Source organism: Platalea leucorodia (genome assembly GCF_965183815.1).
Source record: "Platalea leucorodia genome assembly, chromosome: 3".
Classification (NCBI taxonomy): Eukaryota; Metazoa; Chordata; class Aves; order Pelecaniformes; family Threskiornithidae; genus Platalea; species Platalea leucorodia.
This window is the reverse complement of record NC_138825.1, coordinates 76,813,731-76,833,250: the sequence shown is the minus strand read 5'-3', so window position 1 is coordinate 76,833,250 and position 19,520 is coordinate 76,813,731. Positions and strand designations below refer to the sequence as shown.

General features: G+C 37.0%; 1 protein-coding gene across 4 annotated transcripts in view; it reads left to right on the top strand.

The window, feature by feature from the left end:
* The window catches only part of CDC40 (cell division cycle 40), a 42,910-nt gene that overhangs the window by 14,631 nt on the left and 8,759 nt on the right, over positions 1 to 19,520 (top strand). For all 4 annotated transcript variants that reach the window (XM_082307252.1, XM_082307251.1, XM_082307254.1 and 1 more), the window contains exons 4-12: positions 7,801 to 7,884; positions 9,939 to 10,078; positions 10,705 to 10,801; positions 12,498 to 12,637; positions 14,261 to 14,335; positions 15,014 to 15,059; positions 16,468 to 16,569; positions 17,869 to 17,984; positions 18,068 to 18,201. In XM_082307252.1, the coding sequence (XP_082163378.1) occupies positions 7,801 to 7,884; positions 9,939 to 10,078; positions 10,705 to 10,801; positions 12,498 to 12,637; positions 14,261 to 14,335; positions 15,014 to 15,059; positions 16,468 to 16,569; positions 17,869 to 17,984; positions 18,068 to 18,201 (934 nt within the window). The remainder of the gene's footprint in view (positions 1 to 7,800; positions 7,885 to 9,938; positions 10,079 to 10,704; positions 10,802 to 12,497; positions 12,638 to 14,260; positions 14,336 to 15,013; positions 15,060 to 16,467; positions 16,570 to 17,868; positions 17,985 to 18,067; positions 18,202 to 19,520) is intronic.

Below are 19,520 nucleotides of genomic sequence, written 5' to 3'. Positions count from 1 at the left end.
ACAGAGAGTAAACCTCTTAATTAAAAGGTGCAGATCTTGAGACCTCTGGCCTCTGTTAGGCTGTTTAGCACCATTGTGCTAAGGCAGGTGGTCTCAAACAAATCTGCAATGGCTAGCGTGTAGATAAGCAGTGACTATAAATGAAGGATGAGTGTGGTACATGATCTCATTTGCCATCCTCTGTCTTGTATCCAAAACAGCTCAACTGCAGTAAAGTCTTTCAAAAAAAAAAAACAAAACACCACAACCAAAAAAATTTGTATATCGTCTTGAAAGTTAATACATATTAAGTGAGAAATGTATATATTGACGAAACCCAAGTATTTTTTGGCAGTCTTTCTCATCTACTTCTCTTGCAGTAAATATTTACTGCTGAAAGTACTTTTTCCCTGTGATGGTTGGATAGCTGAGAACATCCATGCTGTCGTTGGCTGAGGGTCCTTGCAGCCTTTTATCCTGTTAGACAGGTGGGCTGCAATGAGTACCTAGAGAGGAGTAGAAGAAAGAAGCAAGCGAATAGCGATACCTCTGAATACTTTTTTTAAATATGCAGTCTCTCAACCAAGGGCAATGTCTCTATTAATTTTCAGTGAATTTGTTGGTTTTGTTCGGATTTTGTTTTTTTGACAAATTTGTCCAGCTGCTTCTTGAACCCATATCATTTTTCTGTGTACATAGTAACCTATTGCAGGCAGTTCTGCAGCTTACCAGCACCTCGTGTGAGGAAGTATCTCTGTTTTGAACTTGTGGAACTTAACAGCCTTCTAGTTTGAGTTGATATCCCCATGTCTCTTGTGTTGGAAGACACAATGAGCAGTCATTTCTTATTCACCATTTCTGTGTCATTCCTTATTTTATAGATCTTGGCCATAACTTCGTTTCAGTCTGCTTTTTTTCCACCTGAAAAGATCTGGTCAATGTTTTGTGTTCCTCTGTTGCAGCCTTTCCATGCCCCTGGCTGTGCTTGTTTCTCTTCTATGTCTCTGCTGCTTCCCCTCTATCGGTCCTGAGATGAACAGCAAATCTGTGCACAGCATTTAACATGTAATCTCACCATGAATTTTTTCTGTGTCTTAATAAAGTGAGAGACTTTTTCCCTTCAGTTTCTAAGAATTCTTAACATTGCATTTTTCCCTACGACTTTGACTAACTTTGTAAAAGCTACTTGCTCCCTTTTTCCAGATCATTTATCAGTATGTTGAACAGCATGGGCCTGAGCATGGATCTGCTAGCAACTTTCCTGTGCTGTGGAAACTGATCGTTTATTCTTGCCAGTGTTTTAATAACTTTTAATCAATTGACCATGTAAAGATCTATGGGTTTTTTAAAGTGTCTTTGAGGCACCCTGTTATCTGTTTCGTAAAGGTATCCAACATCAATGAAGCTTTGCTCATTCACATGCTTGTCACCTCAGAAATATTCTGGAGGTTTTGTCATTGTAATTTACCTGTACAGGAAGCTGTGTTGTCTGCTCTGCTGCAATATATAATGCTCATCCAAGTGCCTACTCGTTGTTTTCTTTATTATAGTTTCTACTGCTTGAAACTTCCAGCCATACAAATGTCTGGCTGGCTGACCTGTAGTTCCCCAGATCTCCTCTGAAGCATCTTTTGAAAGTTGGCATCGTATTTGATACGTTCCATTTCTGTCATATTGAGGCAATATTAGGCAAGAGTTTTTGCGCTGTGGTTCGGCTTTAGATCTCTTGGATGACTACCATCTGGTCCTGGTGTTTTGTTACTCTTTATTTGACTCTTTAGTCTCCTGACATTTCACTTTGAGGTAGATATGTTGTCATGTTACCCATAAAGAAAGGTTCTGGCACAGGAGCCTACCTAAGCTCCTCCATAATGAACATGTGTTAAAAAAAAACTCATTGATGCTCTCTTTTCATTCCTTGATCAGTTGTTGGCCTACATGCTGTCTGGTATGCTTTCTGTCCCTCCAGTTTTTGACAAAGGACAAGTGTTAGTTTTTATACCTTACGTGGTTTGCTCCTTGCTTGGGGGGCGGAGGGGGAGCTGCCTTACTGTAGTGTTTACTTTGTCTGCTAGAGTTTGGTTCTTTGTAGTTTTTGCATTTGGATGCAACTTCAGCTCTTTGAAGAATAGTTCCTTATTTCTAATAGTTTCTCTTCACATACTGTTCAGCTGTGCTCATTTCCTTCTGGTCTCTTTAAAGTCTTCTTTTAATAGCTGGCAGGCATTAGTTCTTTTTCTCCTACATGGTGTCTTTGAAGTGTCCCTGCATTTGGAAAAGGCTTTACCCTTTGGTGCTCACTTTATGCTCCTTTTTAAAATCTTCTTTACTTAATATAGCCCTCCTGTTTTGAGATTGAGATAATTGCAGTAAATGTTTTTACGGCTTTCTTTGCTTCCTCAACAATGTTGATTTATAATGCATTATGGTCATTGTTAAAATGTGTATCCTTAGAAAAAATGTCTTAAAATGAAGTTTCCTGCACTGTTCAATTGGCTTTTTTTTGTGTGAGTCTCTAACATGACTGCTTCATGGTACAAGTACATTGTGTAAAAATGCTGTTTTCATCACATCTTGGTGTGAGATTTGCACAGCATATTACAAGGAGGTGACTAAAATATGTCATTATTACTGTGCTTCTTTCCCTAGCACCTGTTTAACCTCTGTTACCATTTCATGGTTATTGCATCTTCTGGCTGAACGGTCAGTAAGGGGAGTCCTGGCAACTGCACTCACCACTACTTAAATCTGGAATTTCAATCCAAAGGATCCTTTAGTGCTTGTTAACGCTATTAACTTGTTAATCTGATTTGTCTTTAAGCTTTCTGTAGCATATAGCATGTTTTTCCCCACTGGTATGACCATCTTACTTCTGTGTTCTTTCTACCTGGTAAAGAGTGTATTCTATCCAATTATGTCAGTATTGTCCTACCAATTGTGTTAGTTTATGAATTTAAAAAAAGATATTCCAGTTTCACTGTGTATTATTTTTAGCCTCTGACGTTTTGTGTGCATGCTTGGGTTTTCCATTTAAATAGGATTGTGTGCTTATTGCTATCCTTGTTATCTGAGATTTCAGATTTCTGTGCTACCTTTTGCTTAAGGATATGGCTTTTTTAAGATCGCGTGTCATTCCAAATTGCTTATTTTTCTTTAACTATTGGCTATCCCCAACTATTTCATCAAAAAGCACTCTCTGAACCTTCTCAGTGCCAACAACCTTTAAATCTAGATGAGACCTACCCATCTCAGGTTCCCTTCATTCCAGGAGTTTGGAGAGGTGAAGTTGACACAGGCACTGGAGATGTTCTCCACATCAGGGTTAAGATCTGCAGCTTCTCTTTGCAGTAAACAACCTCTTGAGAAGGAGCTGCCCTTCCAGAATGTATTTTATACAAATTCAAAAATACCATAGCTTAAGTGAGTCACTTTTCTACTGTCAGGGGATATTCAGGTCCTGTATCCACAGACAACAGCTTGAAAACAGTAATCTAGTCAGATCTCTTGAGTCAGAATTGCTTCAAGGTCATTTCTATTTTTATACTATTTTGTGTGGTTTTAAAATCTATATAAATATTGTAGTTGCAGTTTTTTCACGAATGTAATAGTTGAGATTTTCTTGATACCACCCTGAACCTTCTGTGCTGCAAATTTAAACTATTCCTCATGTTGCCTTCAGCAGCCCTATCAAGCCATGGGTCGTTGTTGTCTCTAACGTTTTGCATATTGAAACTACCTTTGGGTCGATCAGTTTTTCGCCTTCTTTCCTTCATCTCTCTTTAGACAGACAAGCATGTTTCTTCAGTCTTTTCTAGGCCTTTCGCCCACCCCCAACGTTGTATCATTCTTGTTACTCTCAATTTTTATCTAAATTTTTCTTTCAAATACATTGCTTAAAACTGGGCACACCAATCTACATTAGGCCTGGCCTTGCCAGCACTGTTCCACATTTTACATAGTTTTTCCTTTGCAATAAATCTCAGATTTCTTTTTTCTTTTTTTTTTTTCTCATTGGTGTCAGATAGACTTGTTAAGTGTATCAACACCACTACCCTTGCAACCTGTATTTTTTTTTCCCCTGAACCTAATCAATTTTTTTTTTTTTTTCTATTTGTCATTTAGCATCTCTTTGCTGAAGTGAAATATTTCACACTTGTCAGCTGCAGGTTTTACAGCTATGTGATCCTTTGCTGATGGCATAATCCATAAAAATATTGAATAAAATAGTCCAGGCAGGCCATTTTATAATCTTGTTTAAGATCCTCTCCCAGTTTGATGGAAAGCCATTAATAATTACTCTGTAAGAGTCTGACCTTTTTGTAATTGGTAACCAGTTCTGCATCTGCAGTCGTAGGTAATCTACGCTATTTTGAATCCATTGATGTAAGGCAATCTTCTTACATAATTTCAGCTATTAAATAGAAGGCTTTATTTCTAGAAAAACAAATTTCTCTTCACAAGCCATTATGATGAAAATGGCCAAAAGCTTAACTAGCATTATTTTTCCAATGTTGTAGTCCTTGGAGCATGGCTAAAAAGACTAGGAAGTCCTAAAATACAAGCACTTGTTTTTTCTTCTGTATCTGTACCCTCAGCAGAAGCAGTCTCTTTCTTGAAAATTCCCTTTTGAGCAGTCGTGTTTTTGTTTGTTTGGTTGTTTGTTTTTTTTTTTTTTTTTTTAAAAGGGGCAATATAGTCTCCTTGATAATGTGGCCATATATAAATTTTCAGTGTGAATCAGAATTACGGATTATTTTCTATATGCTGCACACAAACTGTTCATGAATATGGTAAAAGAATTATTTCATAGCTTTTTTCAGCATCAGTACTCATCCTAGAAGTGGACTGCTTCATTCATGCAGCATTTAGTATTTTATTTAATAAGAAACAGTCTTCTGTCCATGAATCTCAAAGCTCCTTATGAGTATTCAGTAACTTGGTTATAACAGGATTACTTAATCAGTAAGACTGATATTTTAAGAGCTTAAAATGACTCTGACTTGGAAATAACACTTCTGATTTTTTTTTTCATCTACTCATGTTACATGCAACACCTACAGTCACAATTACCTCTTAAAATTGTAGGCACTTTATTCTCTGATTACTTTGATTCTGTGGAGAGGCCAATGCAGTCAGTATGGGTTAGTCCAGCTGTATTTTTCCACGTACCTGAGCTACCTTGGGTCTCTGTATGCTGCATTGCACAGTACGGCGTAAACATACTTTAATTAGCTGTCTTTCTGGAATGCACATCAAAGTCTGATTATTTAACCAACCATTTTCAGGTGCACTGAAATTATGGATGTAGGTGGAATTGTACCTTTCCTTGCTAAAACGTGGCATGAAATATCTACCTCCTAAGTAAAACTGAAGGAGATGTAGAAGTCAGGGCACATTATATGGTGTACCAGCTGAGTAGGATAAAAGCAAGCTGTCTTTTGCAGCTGCATTTAGGAGTCCCAGCCAGAAAGAAAAGATTCTCTTTCACATATCCACTAGAAAGTAGAAATTGTTCAGAGCTTTTCTATGAGAATGCTGCTGGACCAAATTCAACCCAGCTATGAGAAGTCTCTGCTTCCACGGGAAGCTGTGCTTGGCCCAGGGGCCCTATTCATTAGAATACTGTCCCTCTTTTACAAGTACCGAGCAAATAGAGTCCCAGAGACTGTGTCAATACAGTTGGAGGACAAGGAAACCACTGTATTGATTTTGACATAAATCCAAAGTAATATCTCTCTGCTGTTAACAGAAACCTTATAGCATGGAAAAGAACTCATTGAAATAGTGGCTTAATAAAAGCAGGCAGTTAAATTAGCAAAAGTCTAATTACAGCATCTGCTCAGTTGGGTTATCCATGGAAGTAAATCCTAATAATAGTCTAGAATAATTTTTTTGTTGTTTGGTTTAGGTATAGTGGGAATTTATATTTCATAAGAGGGCATCGGTATATATTTCTCTCCCTATATCGTACTCATGGAGCATCTGGGCATATGTTGTTCCAGAACTGGGTCTTACCAGGTCTGAAGCTTGCGAGTTGGTCTGCAGGTGGATAGCTCTGTTTGTAGGGGAACACGTGCTGTGTTCTTGGAATGGCTCTTCTACTAATTTCAATAATATTAATTTTTTCCAGCATCCAAAAAGAAATTAACTGAACCGTCTTCTAGGACAGTAGTCTTTCTAAGAAATGGCTGGAGAGATGATCTCCTTTGGCTATTGGGATGATGTTGATAGGTTCTCAACTTGTATGCACCCAAGTGCTTTTATGGGCCATTGGTCTCTGGGGTGGACTGGATAATCTCCCACTGTTCATGACTGTCTCCGTGAAGCAACAAAAATACAAGAATTAGATTGTATGCTGTAGGATTTCTTTGATTTTGTGTGTGTGATTACTTTTATTGGTGGTTTAATATCTTCATTGCCTTTTTTTTTTTTTTTTTTTTGCCTTTTTATTTCTTCCTGATCTGGAGAAATTCTCACTGGGTCCTCAAGGGACATTTTGTCACTTGAATAATATTTAATAAAAATTGGTGATATGTCCACCAGGGTGCAGTCTTTCCCAAAAAAAATCCATGGTGGTCAGTAACTCTTCAGTGCACCTGTTCCTTGGAACCTAGATTAATTTATTTGTCTAGCTTATTCTCATAAGATCATGCTATCCACTTCAGGAGAAATGGAGAAAAACTGTAAGATATGAGTATTAAAATGAGAACCTCCATATCAAAAATTGTAAATATCCTGAATATCTATGAAATGCTGATACATTTTATAAATTATTTATAAGAGTAAATGCAGCGGTTTTTTGTTGTGTTTTGTTTTTTTTTTTTTTTTAATGAGGCTCAATAGCTGTAATCAGGAAATGAAGATGTGAATACTTAATTCTTTAAAAAATTAAAGGCCATTGCTGCTGCTTCTGATACCATCCACGTTAGTTAAAGCAACTGCTTTCAAGTTGAAGGAACAAGCTTTCCCAACTCTGGCAGGAGGAGCATGAAATAATTTCTGCTGGAGGAGACAGAATATGCACAAAGGCCTAGAAAGCTTCATTTGCTTTCATTTTTTCCCCACCTCTGGCCTCTTCCTCCCAGCTGCCGCCATCCCCAGGACTGCCAGAGCTGAGTAGCACTCTCTTTGACCCAGCAGAGGCAGCGGGCAGGGCAGGGGGCTGTGGGGCCAAGGGGCTGCTGCTGAAGCCGGAGGGCTCTCTGTGTGCAGCAGCAACGGGCTGGTTTCAGTGTGACTTACTGGTTTCACAAACCAAGGAACAGTGCCCTGAACTAAAGCAGCATCTGTTTAAAATCACATGTCACTGACATAAGATTTTGAGCTTGTCTTTTCCTTATGCCATGTTACAAGAAGAAGAGGTTGATATGGCATTTCAAAATCTAATGTTTGCATTACAGCAAACTGGTCTGAATTCAGTGTTGAACTCACTTGGGGCAGGGTGTTGGGCCAGGGACCCAACAGAAAGATTGGGCCTTTCCCACTAGAAAGATTCTGTGCCTTTGCTTCCTGTGACTACCCTCCCTTTGTGTCTTATGTGAACTCTTGCCTATGATATTTATTTGCTTCTCTATCTTGTGCAAATTTAAACATTCTGGCAGCAATGCATACTCAAGGGCCTCATGGTAATACTTCATTGTAATCTTAATACTCAAGCCAAGTGAAAAGTGGATTGGATTTCAAAGTATCAACCCTTCCTCATCCCTAGGTCCTTGAGAGCCAACAGGGAAAAAAATTCATGGGGGCAGAGGGGGAGTAATAAAAGTTGTACAAAACTAAAAAGCTTGAAATAACAGTATTTTACTTCTCCTCTTGTTCTAGGTTATGCATTAGATCCCTCTATAGATAACCCCGAAGTTGCTACCAAATATATTGGTTCTGTAGAAGAAGCTGAAAAAAATCAAGGTAAATAATTCAGAATCTCATATAAATGACTTGCAACTGATGACTGTTTCTGTTTCTTCTTCACTAAGAGATGGAATAGGTATCAGCAAAGGAAGGAATTATGAGAGACTTACCCATGTCCAAAGACACAATAAATGAAGATGTGTTGCAATTGTAATGTGAAGAGGGAAGAAAGAGATTGGGGGGCTTTGTTTTCCCAAAGTAGCAAATATTTCAGGCTATCATTACGTCAAATTTCAAATTAGGATTTGTAATTGGAACCTAGCATGTGCCATTACATGAAAAGAATTGATCTGTATATTTGAAACAGAGCTTTTTGGTCCTCTTAAATTCTGTCTTAGCTAAAATTGTCATATGTCTGCATCAGGATACTTGTATGTTGGACTAATCACCTTAACTGTGCTACTCAGTAGCAAACTGATCATTCTGTTGGGAATTGCATGTTATCTCTGCTTAGCAGAGTTAAGCTGTTTGCGTTATTTGGAAAAGAAAAACGATTGGAAGGTTGCCAAACGGTAAAGGCATAGCGTGCTACTGGGAGGATTGACTACCAGAGGCCTGGGGTTTGTAATTAATACTTTGGGTGTTAAATATCTTGTATCAAAGTGACTTATTTGCATTGGAAAATTGTACCTGTGTAAACTTCACAGTAATGCTTTCCCTTGCATGTCTTTTTCTAACATGTTATTCACATGTGTATACAAAGGTTCTTTATTTCTTTGTCCTCTTCCACAGAATATATCCAAGGTTATTTCACTCTTTCCTTCCAAAGTAAGATAAAGAAAAATAGACTTATTTTGGTATAGCAGCTACAGACATTAGACAGAAATGGCTAAGATTAAATCATTCCAAAAATAAAAAAAAGAACCTTTTCCTAACGGAATTTTAGTAATTTAAGAAAACTCTTCATTAATGTACGATTCCTTCATATGATCATTACTTTAATTTTTACATTGCCTATTTCCCCTTCCTTATAAAAAGCTCTTTTTGGCTCCTTTGCATTAGATGAGTATTACTGATGCTGTAGGAAAACATTGTCTGAAAATTGCACATAATTGTATATACAACCTTTTGAGAAACTTTTAAGTCATTACTTTAACATCTTTTACCTTTAATTTTTTTTCCCTCCCATATCTATATTATTTAATGGTTTTGACAAATGGAATTCTGAGGGCATAGCATTTGTGAAAAGCTAGCACTTATATGAAAGAACAAGACAGTGGTTGGAGGTAGATGACTGTGTCAATGGGGACAGACTATTTAATAGTGCTTGTAGGGATAGGACAAGGGGTAATGGTTTTAAACTAAAAGATGGTAGATTCAAACTAGATCTAAGGAAGAAATTTCTTAGGACGAGGGTGGTGAAACACTGGAACAGGTTGCCCAGAGAGGTTGTAGATGCCCCATCCCTGGAAACATTCAAGGTCAGGGTGGATGGGGCTCTGAGCAACTTGATCTAGTTGAAGATGTTGCTGCTCAGTGCAGGAGGGTTGGACCGGATGACCTTTAAAGCTCCCTTCCATCCCAAACCATTCTGTGATTCTATGACTTTTTACTACTTTGAAATACACAGTTGTGGTTGGGGTTTTGGAAGATTTGTCTTATTTTGGTTTGGGGTTTTTTTTTTAAGAAACAGAGAGGTGAGGGGGTATCAGAAGCCAATTGTTAGGACTCTACTCTTTCAAACACTGCACTAATTGAAGTATGAAAATTTATGTATTCCTACAGTCTACAGACTTATTGTTAAAAATGCATGGGTACATGCATGGTTAAATAATCTAACAAACCATGATGCACAGTTTAAGTGGTTCTTCTGTTATTGTACATAGTTAGCAGTGTTCATAGTTAGAAAAGTTAGCAATGCTTTGGCCAATTTTGCTGAAATGCTTTTTCCATTTTGCTGTGTGTATTGGAAGGAGTGGTGATGTTTTGTGTTTGTTTTTTGGGGGTTTTTTGTTTGTGGTTTTTTTTTTTTCTTTTAAACTGGCTGTGATGTGACCTATGATGTTATATTCTGTGTTAGCAGCTAGGCAGTGCATTGTTTCTTTCTTCAGGTTTAACAGTGTTTGAAACGGGACAAAGGAAAATCGAAAAAAGGAAGAAATTCAAGGAGAATGATGCATCTAATATTGATGGTTTTCTGGGACCATGGGCAAAGTATATTGATGAAAAAGAAGTAGCTAAACCATCAGAAGTAAGTCCTACTTTAACACAATAGATACAAATTGTTAATACGTTGCAGTGGTTTTAACAGAGATCCAGGTGCACTGGTAGCTTTTTCCAAGCAGAAGATCCATGCTATGCTTTAGGGTGATAGAAACATGTCAGGTGGTATGTCCAAATAAGGTGTTTTGGATATTCTGCATTCAATTATTTGCAAGGCTGTTTGGAAATAAGATTAATGGTATTTGTGTGTAGTGTGTAGAGTCTGATTAAAAGATGTTTATAAACAGAAGCAGCTTGAAAAGAACTGAAAGTAAAACTTCTTTAAAAAACAAAAGAAAAAAAAATAGAAAAACAATTCCGCCCCATAAAAAACCCTCTCCAACCAACAAACATCCTTCTTCAGTCAGTGATGCTTAACTGTGGTCTATGAATAAAATGATAGTATTTCATTCTTTTCAGTGTACATAGCTTTTTTTAAATTATTCTGGTTTTGAAAAAGGTATTATCTTTATTGATGCTTAGAAGTATTTCTAATCTCATTTAGCAAATAAATGTATTATTAATAGTAAGTAAACAGTAGCACAGTTCTGGATTTTGTTCTGTGATTCTGAATGTTGAATTTTTAAAAGTCAAGATCATGGTTTATTTTTCCAGGAAGAACAGAAAGAGTTGGATGAAATAACAGCTAAGAGGCAGAAGAGAGGAAAACTAGAAGATGATAAACCTGGAGAGGAGAAGACTATATTACATGGTAATGGCATCTTCCTGCCTGTTCTCATTTTCTTGCTCACTGTGTTTTCTTGCCTGCTGTGTTAATTAGTAAGGATGGCAGACAGCCTCAGCAGTTTTGCTGAGGCACCTTGATGTTTCTGTATTGGAGATAATAGCGCTCACATGCATAAGCATAAAGGACAGGGAAAGAGATAAACTTGGACTAATTCCTGTTCATACTGTGAAGAGCAGCGTGGAAATGTCATCTTTCAGGGTACTGGTTTTATTTATTTATTTTTAATGGTACTAGATGCACATATCCCTTTTCTATTTTTCAGAGCAAACATTTTAAAGTTATGAGTTTGGCTTAGTTTCAGCTTCAGAATTACTGCCGTTTTATGTGTCAGTACTTTCATCAGCAGGTAGTGCTTTGAGTTATGGCTTACATGCAATTTAGAAAATCACTTGGACTTTAGACTTCCTCAGTTCTTAATGTAAATGTTCTTGCTGTCATACTATGAATAATTGTGTATCAAATAATTACCCTATAGAAGGCTATAGCATGTGATACCTCAAAGAAAATGGTTTGCTAAGTAAGTAAAAGTAAGTGATTTTTGGAAACTGTTATTTCAACTCTCTGCATGCAAAACAGTCCTGCCTTATATTACTTGGCACAGGTAGTTAGGTAAACCAAGTCTCGTTTTGTTTACCACTTTCTACAGCCAGGCTCACAGGCACAAGCTGGAACATCCTTTCTTATATGCATTATAGAACAAGTGGCTATGAGATATGCGTTGCTGACATTAGTACTTCATTCTGTTTATATGTAGTAGATCATGACAATATTTATTGAATAGTGACAAGCATAACAAACCTGAAATTTTAACCATTGAGCCTCCTACAGAATAATTATTTTGTATCCAACTTTTCATGGCCTCTACCTGAAGTTTCACAGTGAAAGACCTTACAAGGTGAACTTTAGTCTTCTCAAACACAAACATCCCAGGAATGTGCCATTTTGTAGATGTGTGTAAACATTGACACTGTGCAGGAGGTCACTTGTACAACCAAAACTGCCATAACAATATCCCAGAAACTGAGAAATTAATTTAATCAGTGCACGGCTTAGTGTCACGGCTATCCAACACAAGTCTACTCTGAAATATCCATTTCCGTGCACAATGCATCCCTGCATGTCTGACTGTCCAATCACTTCTTAAATCTAGTTAAAGAGCAGCTGTTGGCTACTGCTGACCAATATTGTTTCACAGTGGCCAAATGGATCTTTTTTTTCCTCTGGTTTGTAATTCTGTTGAGGTGACTGACACAGCACAGAGCTGGCAGGAATGTGAATTGCAAGCAAATGCCAGGGTTAGAGTTGCACATTATAATCTGTGTAGCGTTAGTGTAAGCAAACCCTTGTAGGTCAGAGGAACTCTCTTGCTGCTTGATAATGAGTAATATGTGTAGGGGGGAGATTGTCTTAATGTTCAGATGACCAGATTCCAAGCAGGCTTTGCTGAAATGACTTAATTTGAGCTCAACTGATGTCAAATAAGACTCCACATCTGTGTCCTATGAAGTGGGTTCTTCTCTCCACCCCGCCCCCCAGTTCACAGCAGAGCAGCTGTGTTGAGAAAAAGCTTAATTGTGTGTGGCTGTTGAGCCTTTCGAAGATCATAACCTCTCAAAATATAGGCTCTTGGATTCTCAGAGTTCTGTGTTTACCTTTTCAGTTAAGGAAATGTATGACTATCAGGGGAGATCTTATCTTCATGTCCCTCAAGATGTTGGAGTTAATCTCCGTTCTACAGTGCCACCTGAGAAGTGCTATCTTCCAAAGAAACAAATTCACGTGTGGTCTGGACATACAAAGGTAGGAAGTCATGTTTGTGAGTGTGCATCATAAAAACCCACTCCCCTTTGTGTCTGAAGCTAACTAACTATAACTTCTGTAAAACTGACTAACTTCTATAAAACTGAACTATAAATGGAAGGAGGGAATATTTTCGTGTTTACCACATTATGCATGTAATTGCTTGCATGACATGCTCACACATGGTGTTTGCCTGATCAAATGCAGTGGTTTACCTGCATATACTTTTTTGTGAACATAGTGACTTCCTGACCTCCTTTAAAGGGACAAATATTATTCAGTGACTTCTGTGGGATTTGGAGTTATTTCCTAAACTACTATTTGAATAAGAGTAAAGCTAATTCTAGAGATCCCTGAAAATGCTTTTTTTTTTTTTAATAGTAAAAGCACTTAAGGGCTATTTCATATCAAACTTATGAAAAGTTACATAGGTTTTGTAATGCTGATGCATCAGCATTACAGGATTCCCAAATACAGCTATTACCTTTGAGAGGTCTGCCTTGTTAAGCGTTTTCTTTGATGATGCTACTTAACGTTTACAGTTTCTTCTTGTGCCAGAGCCTGTAACTATATACATAATTTTGGTATTAAAAAAGTGTTTCACTGATCGGATTTGTAGAGCCTCTAGTCAATTTGCTACTTCTTTTGTCTCTAATTTTCAGTATTGCTTGAGGGAATATGCTGTGCTGCAATGAGCAGCACCTTAATAATATCTGAAAGATGGAAGACAGGACACAGAGAACACTTTTAGCTTTTACCCTTTTTTAGTTGAGTCACAGCTCTGAATTCTTCTTCAGTGATTGCTGCTTCGAAGAGCTTGTAGCTGCAACTCTCAGTGCTTTCCAGAATAACATCTCCTCCCCAAAGCTCTAGTCACTCCTCTGCCTATTAACCTATTAGAACAGACTGATGCATAAAATAGCTTTTTCCTTCAAACAGGAGATGAATGATATTGATGAGAGAAGCAAAAGAAAGATGGGCTGACAAATGTAGAAAAGCTGGGGGATATAAGTAGACAATAATAGGGAGGATAAAGCACCCAGTTCCATCCAGGGGTGGGGGGAACTGGATGGAATATGAATGGAGTAAATGACATGAAATGGAAAGAAGGGACATCAAACCATGAGTATTTGGTGGTTCTTTGGACTTCCTCTGCAAGGAGTACCTGAAATACAGATAGATGGGAAGATGCTGTGGCCGGGGAATCTGAGATCAGTGGGTAGAAGCCACTGGTAGTATAAGTAAGAAATGGAGCTGGCTAGAAATTCTTTTTGTGGAAAACTTCCTCACCTGCCTCGCCTGAAAAGGCTTGTTAGACAGAAATGGTCGCCCAAACCCACAATTTGTATTTCTTTGCTGTGTTTACCACAGTAACAGTGTGAGTGTTGGAGGAGGGTGTATATATACAGCTGTTGAAGTGAAGCAATCTGTTGCCAGTAACAATTGTTCAAAGCGCATTGCTGTTTCTAAAATGGAATGTCAGTAGGTTATTTCTTTTCAAGATAACAGTATCTGTATATTTTATGAAGATAAGGTTTAGCTTTTTGCTTAGAAAAGAGAGCAAGTGAACTGAGGAAATATCTAGATGCTCCACTTGCTGTTTAATTATGTCCTTCTTTACAGGGTGTCAGTGCAGTTAGATTGTTTCCTCTCTCTGGGCATATACTGTTGTCTTGCTCTATGGATTGCAAGATTAAGGTGAGTTATTTTTCTGTTTTCATGTATATATTTTATATCATCATTGAATACAGACAATGCATTTTAGAATACTTAAACACTTGGTACTTCTACCAAATACCTTTTGTCTGTTACTTTTCTTTTTCTCACTTGATTGTTCCAATGAATCTGTAATTTTAAAAAAAGATAGAAATAATACACAAGACTGTGGGTGTTAGAACAGTGTTAATCATTTAGTAATAGCATTTAGAAGGTTGCAAGTTCCTCAGGTTATTGCCTTTGTTATTATAATAATTCATTTTCTGTGAAGCCTAGTTTTACAACTAGCAATAGGTTTCTGCTGAAGTGTTTTCCTGAAGCATTTGTGGTCTTGAACTAATCTCATTTCAGTACAGCCCACATCATATTAGAAAGCTGATTTTTTTTTTTTTTTTTTTTACTAGCAAAAACTTAGGGCTTTAAAGTTGGAATATGGTATGGGTTTTTTAGTTATTTTAAGGGGGTTTTGCTAACAAAAAGGTGACAGAGCGTTCTTGTGAGTTCCTGGGTAGATAGTTGTGATTAATCAGTAGATGTCGTATGTTTGTAATTAATTTCTTAAAAGATGTTGCCATATATGTTTGCACTTAATTTCAGCATCGTTACTGTTTAACAATTGACATCTCTTCTCCCCATCCCCCCCTTTTTTTTTTCTCCAAGCTATGGGAAGTATATGGTGATCGAAGATGTCTACGAACATTTATTGGTAATAGTCTCTTTTTTTAAACTGGTGTATATTTAAAACAACTTCATGAAAGGGTATGATTTAGTTTAGCTTAGTAATTTATCATAGAGAGGACTTGTAGGCATCCAAGGCAAATGGTATTCAGTATAATCTTGGCAATAAGAATTGAAAAAGGTGCAAGTTTTTAGTGAACCTTTGTCATTATTCCAAGCAATTTAATGTTGATGTATAACACCTTACAACCCTTAAAACAAATCATTAGTGTACCGCAGTCATCAATACTTTATGCAAGACTCCTTTCCAAAGGCAAAATTGTGAAATTAAATTGCCCCATGTTCATGTGGAGAACGGCAGCCCTCTGTATTTATGCAGTGAGGGCATCTCATGGTCTGATGATCCCACCTTAAATAGGTGGTCTCTTCTGTGCTGAGTTTCTAGTGCAAAAGCATGGGAATTCGTGGAGGTTTTTTTTAGGTTTAGGTGCCATCTTTGTTCATATAACAGGTGCTTTTTAAAGCAGATAGCTGAGAGAGAGAGAAAAATACAAACTTCTTAGCAGCCTTGAATGCAGAACAAAAGCAGCTGATTCTTCTTTTGAAATGGGAACATTTCTAGAACACTGAGTGAATATATGTTGAGTAACAACAAAGAAGTCTGTTTTTCATCTAATATTTCTGATGACAGCAGTGGGGCAAAGATGAAGGCTCAAAAAAGGTTCTCTCTCAATAGACTGCTCTTTCTGAACAGTTTGTTTTTCTCAAAAGGTCCTTATTATCAACCAGATTCACCTGCTATTTTGCTATATTTAAGTTACTGTGCCAATATTTTAACTAAAGAGATCTCCTACAAGTCTGATGCAGTGGTCAGCTGAAAGTATTGGGGTTGAGGGGTAGCACGGTTAACACCAGATGAAAGCATTCTTAATTTTCTGATCTATTTTTTCCCACATTTTGTACCTGTTCTCGAATTTTAAATGTTTCTCCTTTAAATGTACCTCCTGTAGTGTTTGTCTCTCCTCTTTTTCATTAGATGTTGACATTGATTACAGTGTTTCAAACTTCTCTTGCAGCTCTTAACTGTGACCAGAACAATCTTTGAAGCCAACAGTACTTAAAGTTCTGCCTGTTTATCAATTTCTGAATGATGCACAGTGGTTGGTTCTGTGCAATGCTGTTGTTTCTCTCTCCAGTGCTTTAGAGGTGTGGGGGTTTTGGGGTATTATTCTCATAGTTCTTTAGGAGTACTTTTTCTTTCTCACTTGAATCATTCTTTACTAGTGCTCGTGAAGAACTTCAATAAGCTATTTCCTTGTTCTCTTTCCATTGTTAAAGACTGGAGCATTTAACTTGAATAATATTTTAAAATGAAACATTAATTCTAAGCATGAATGCGTAAAAGTTTATCATCACATTTTTTTTCTATCTTGTAGGACATAGTAAAGCTGTTCGAGACATATGTTTTAATAATGCTGGCACTCGGTTTCTTAGTGCTGCATATGACCGCTATCTTAAACTCTGGGACACTGAAACAGGTAAGCTTGCGTTTGTAGACGCTGTTATTTGGCGCTATGTTTAATTAAAAGTAAATATCAAGATATATTATCAGTTGGTCAGGTTGTTTCCAACTATCCTTAGTATCGTCTTGTAGTTCAGTGTTTAGGCTGTCATTACAGGATAAATAGTCTTTTTTTTTTTTTCCTAAATGTTTTGTTGTTATCTGTAATGGTGCAGTTGACACTACCTGTACATCTGTATTTCATATACCTTTTTATTTGAGAAGTTTGATGCTAGAACAATTTTCAGCAAAAAGACTAAATTTTACCAAATCAGTTAATTGCATATTTACACTTACAGGCATCAAATTAAGTAATGAAAACACATTTTAGACCTAGATATGCTTAATTTAGAAGAATTATTTCACTTGATCTTTCAGTTAACCTGAACTTGAAGAGCACTCCAAATAAGAAAAGGTGGTGGAAATTGAGGTGCTGGTATAGGGAGTGGAGGGTAGGTCTGATGCTCTCACAGAACTGTCTAGGAGATGCTCTTTAACATTCTGCTCCAAATAGTTTCTTAAGCTAAAAAGTCATAGGATAGATTTTGTCAATATTCTTTTAAACTTAAGTCTGTTCCTGAGACAGGAAGTTTCCATGTTTGAAAAAGATGTTAGTTTTCTTGGTTAGCAGTGCCGCTAGTGTCATACAGGTGACAGCCAGAAAGGTGTAAGTCAAATTCTCCAGACTTGAGTCTGAACTCAGTTATTTAGACACCTGAAAAATGTATTGAGTTTTCGGATTAAAACAGGCTCCTGTAAGTTATGGATAACATGTAATCAGGGTATTTATGGCTGAGGCTATGAGAAGAGGTCAGTGGTTTGTTTTGCAGTTGGATTACTGTTATCCGTTTCTAGGCTTAGGATTGAGGAATTCTTGCCTGAGTTTGTCTCTTGTCAAGAAAATCTCTGATCCTAAGGAGGTGATGCTGTGCAAAGACAGTGGTCAGCTTCTGATATCCTGACTAGTCCTGATGTGCTTGATATGTCCTGATGACATACAGAGTACTGAGCAGTTATATTGTTTGGAAAGCTGTAGTAAAGGTATGGAACAGTTTGTGTGTGTTTATACAGGTGTGTGCATACAAACATGTGAAAGTATAATCAAAGAGCAGGGTAAATTCTACCCTCTAGTCCTCTCAAGGGCTTTAAAACAAGTATTTCCTGCTGTTACTAAAGTAAAAGTAAAATAAATGGGTTTTTTGTCAATATCTGCAAAGGACTAATCGGCCCGTAGAACTTCCAATCTGATGCAATATGAATGGCTTGTCTGTTCCAGGGCAATGTATTTCAAGATTCACAAACAGGAAGGTTCCTTATTGTGTCAAGTTCAATCCTGACGAAGATAAACAAAATCTCTTTGTTGCAGGAATGTCAGATAAGAAAATTGTGCAGGTATGTCTACTTAATATCTCTTCCTCTAAAAATCGTGATATTTAGTAAAAAACAAGGTCTTATTCTGACTTTTTTATTTGTAGTGGGATATTCGAAGTGGTGAGATTGTGCAGGAATACGATAGGCATTTGGGAGCTGTCAACACCATTGTGTTTGTGGATGAAAATAGAAGGTTTGTGAGTACATCTGATGACAAGAGTTTAAGAGTCTGGGAATGGTAAGTTTAAAAATTTTAATTTTAACTTGAAGTATATTATAAGCAAACTGAGAAGAGAGTTTATTTTCAAAAGTATACATAGCACATAGGACACTGGAGTGTACTGAGTTCTACCTAGCTGAGAAAGAGCTGAATTTAAATTTCTACAAATTTTAATGTAATTATATATGCAGTAGCTAAAATGTTTCACAATAAAGTAGAACCAGAACAATCTCAGCTATTGTTGTTGCTAATTTCTGATAACTATTGAAGTTGGGCGTATACTCTGCAAATGCCTGCATACTGCCACGCAGTCTAGTATGGGTCATAGTTCTTAAAAAATTTTTGTCCAGTGAAAGGAAACATCCCTTCCAAAAATCTTACTATAATACTTTCAATGTTTTTGAAGTCATTCTTAATGTCTAATAGTGAATTACTGTCCCTAGCTTTCTGCCCTACTGTACTGCAATATTTGAAAACTGTTTTTAAAGCCTACAAAACCTAAATCACTGTATGCAAAGTAAAATGTCTTAAATGGCCTCTGGTTTATTGGTGCAGATTTTATATGGGTATTGGGCTGTATTTATTTTTAGCATTAATTATTAATAATTTATCTTTTATCTTTTAGAATAATTTATCTAGAGATTTTAATCTTTAAAATGAGTTGCTTCCTATCATGTTGCTGAATACTAACCAACCCATCCTGGCTTAATGCTCGAGACACTTCACAGATTTCCTTCTCCCCCAAAGAAAGCATAGAACAGCCCTGTCAGCCTGAAGCACACTGCACTCTATTAGTGATCTCTGTTCTCTCTCCTTTCCCCAAGGGTGTATTAGCTTTTAAATTAACCTTTTAAAGAAATGTCTGCTCTGTTACATTAGTGTGTGTTGGTTGTGAAAGCTTTGAACTTGGATGTGCAGAGTATTATATAATATTTGGCCCATGTATGAAATAGCTAGTTTAGTGTAGCTTCATTTCTGGTTTTCTGGTAGTCTGGGTTTTTTGCAATCATTGATACCCACAGTTATGAATACAATAGATGACAGAAAAGTGGAAGTCTATCTAAGAAAAACTCATAAAACCATCATTTTAAATGGATTCCAATTTTTAACATATATGGGGAGAAACCAAATCTCTCCTATCTGAAATGTTTACCACAAGGTTCTAGGTACTAAGATTTTCAGCTTAGGATTTTTAAGATTTCCCTAGGATTTCAAATTTCTTTTTGAAATAATGACTCCCACATCTTTAGGTATCCATTTCATTTTGCCATTCGCACATGTGAAGCTGTTGCACAATATGGACACTAGTTTGACAGCTCTGTGACTAATCAGTTCCT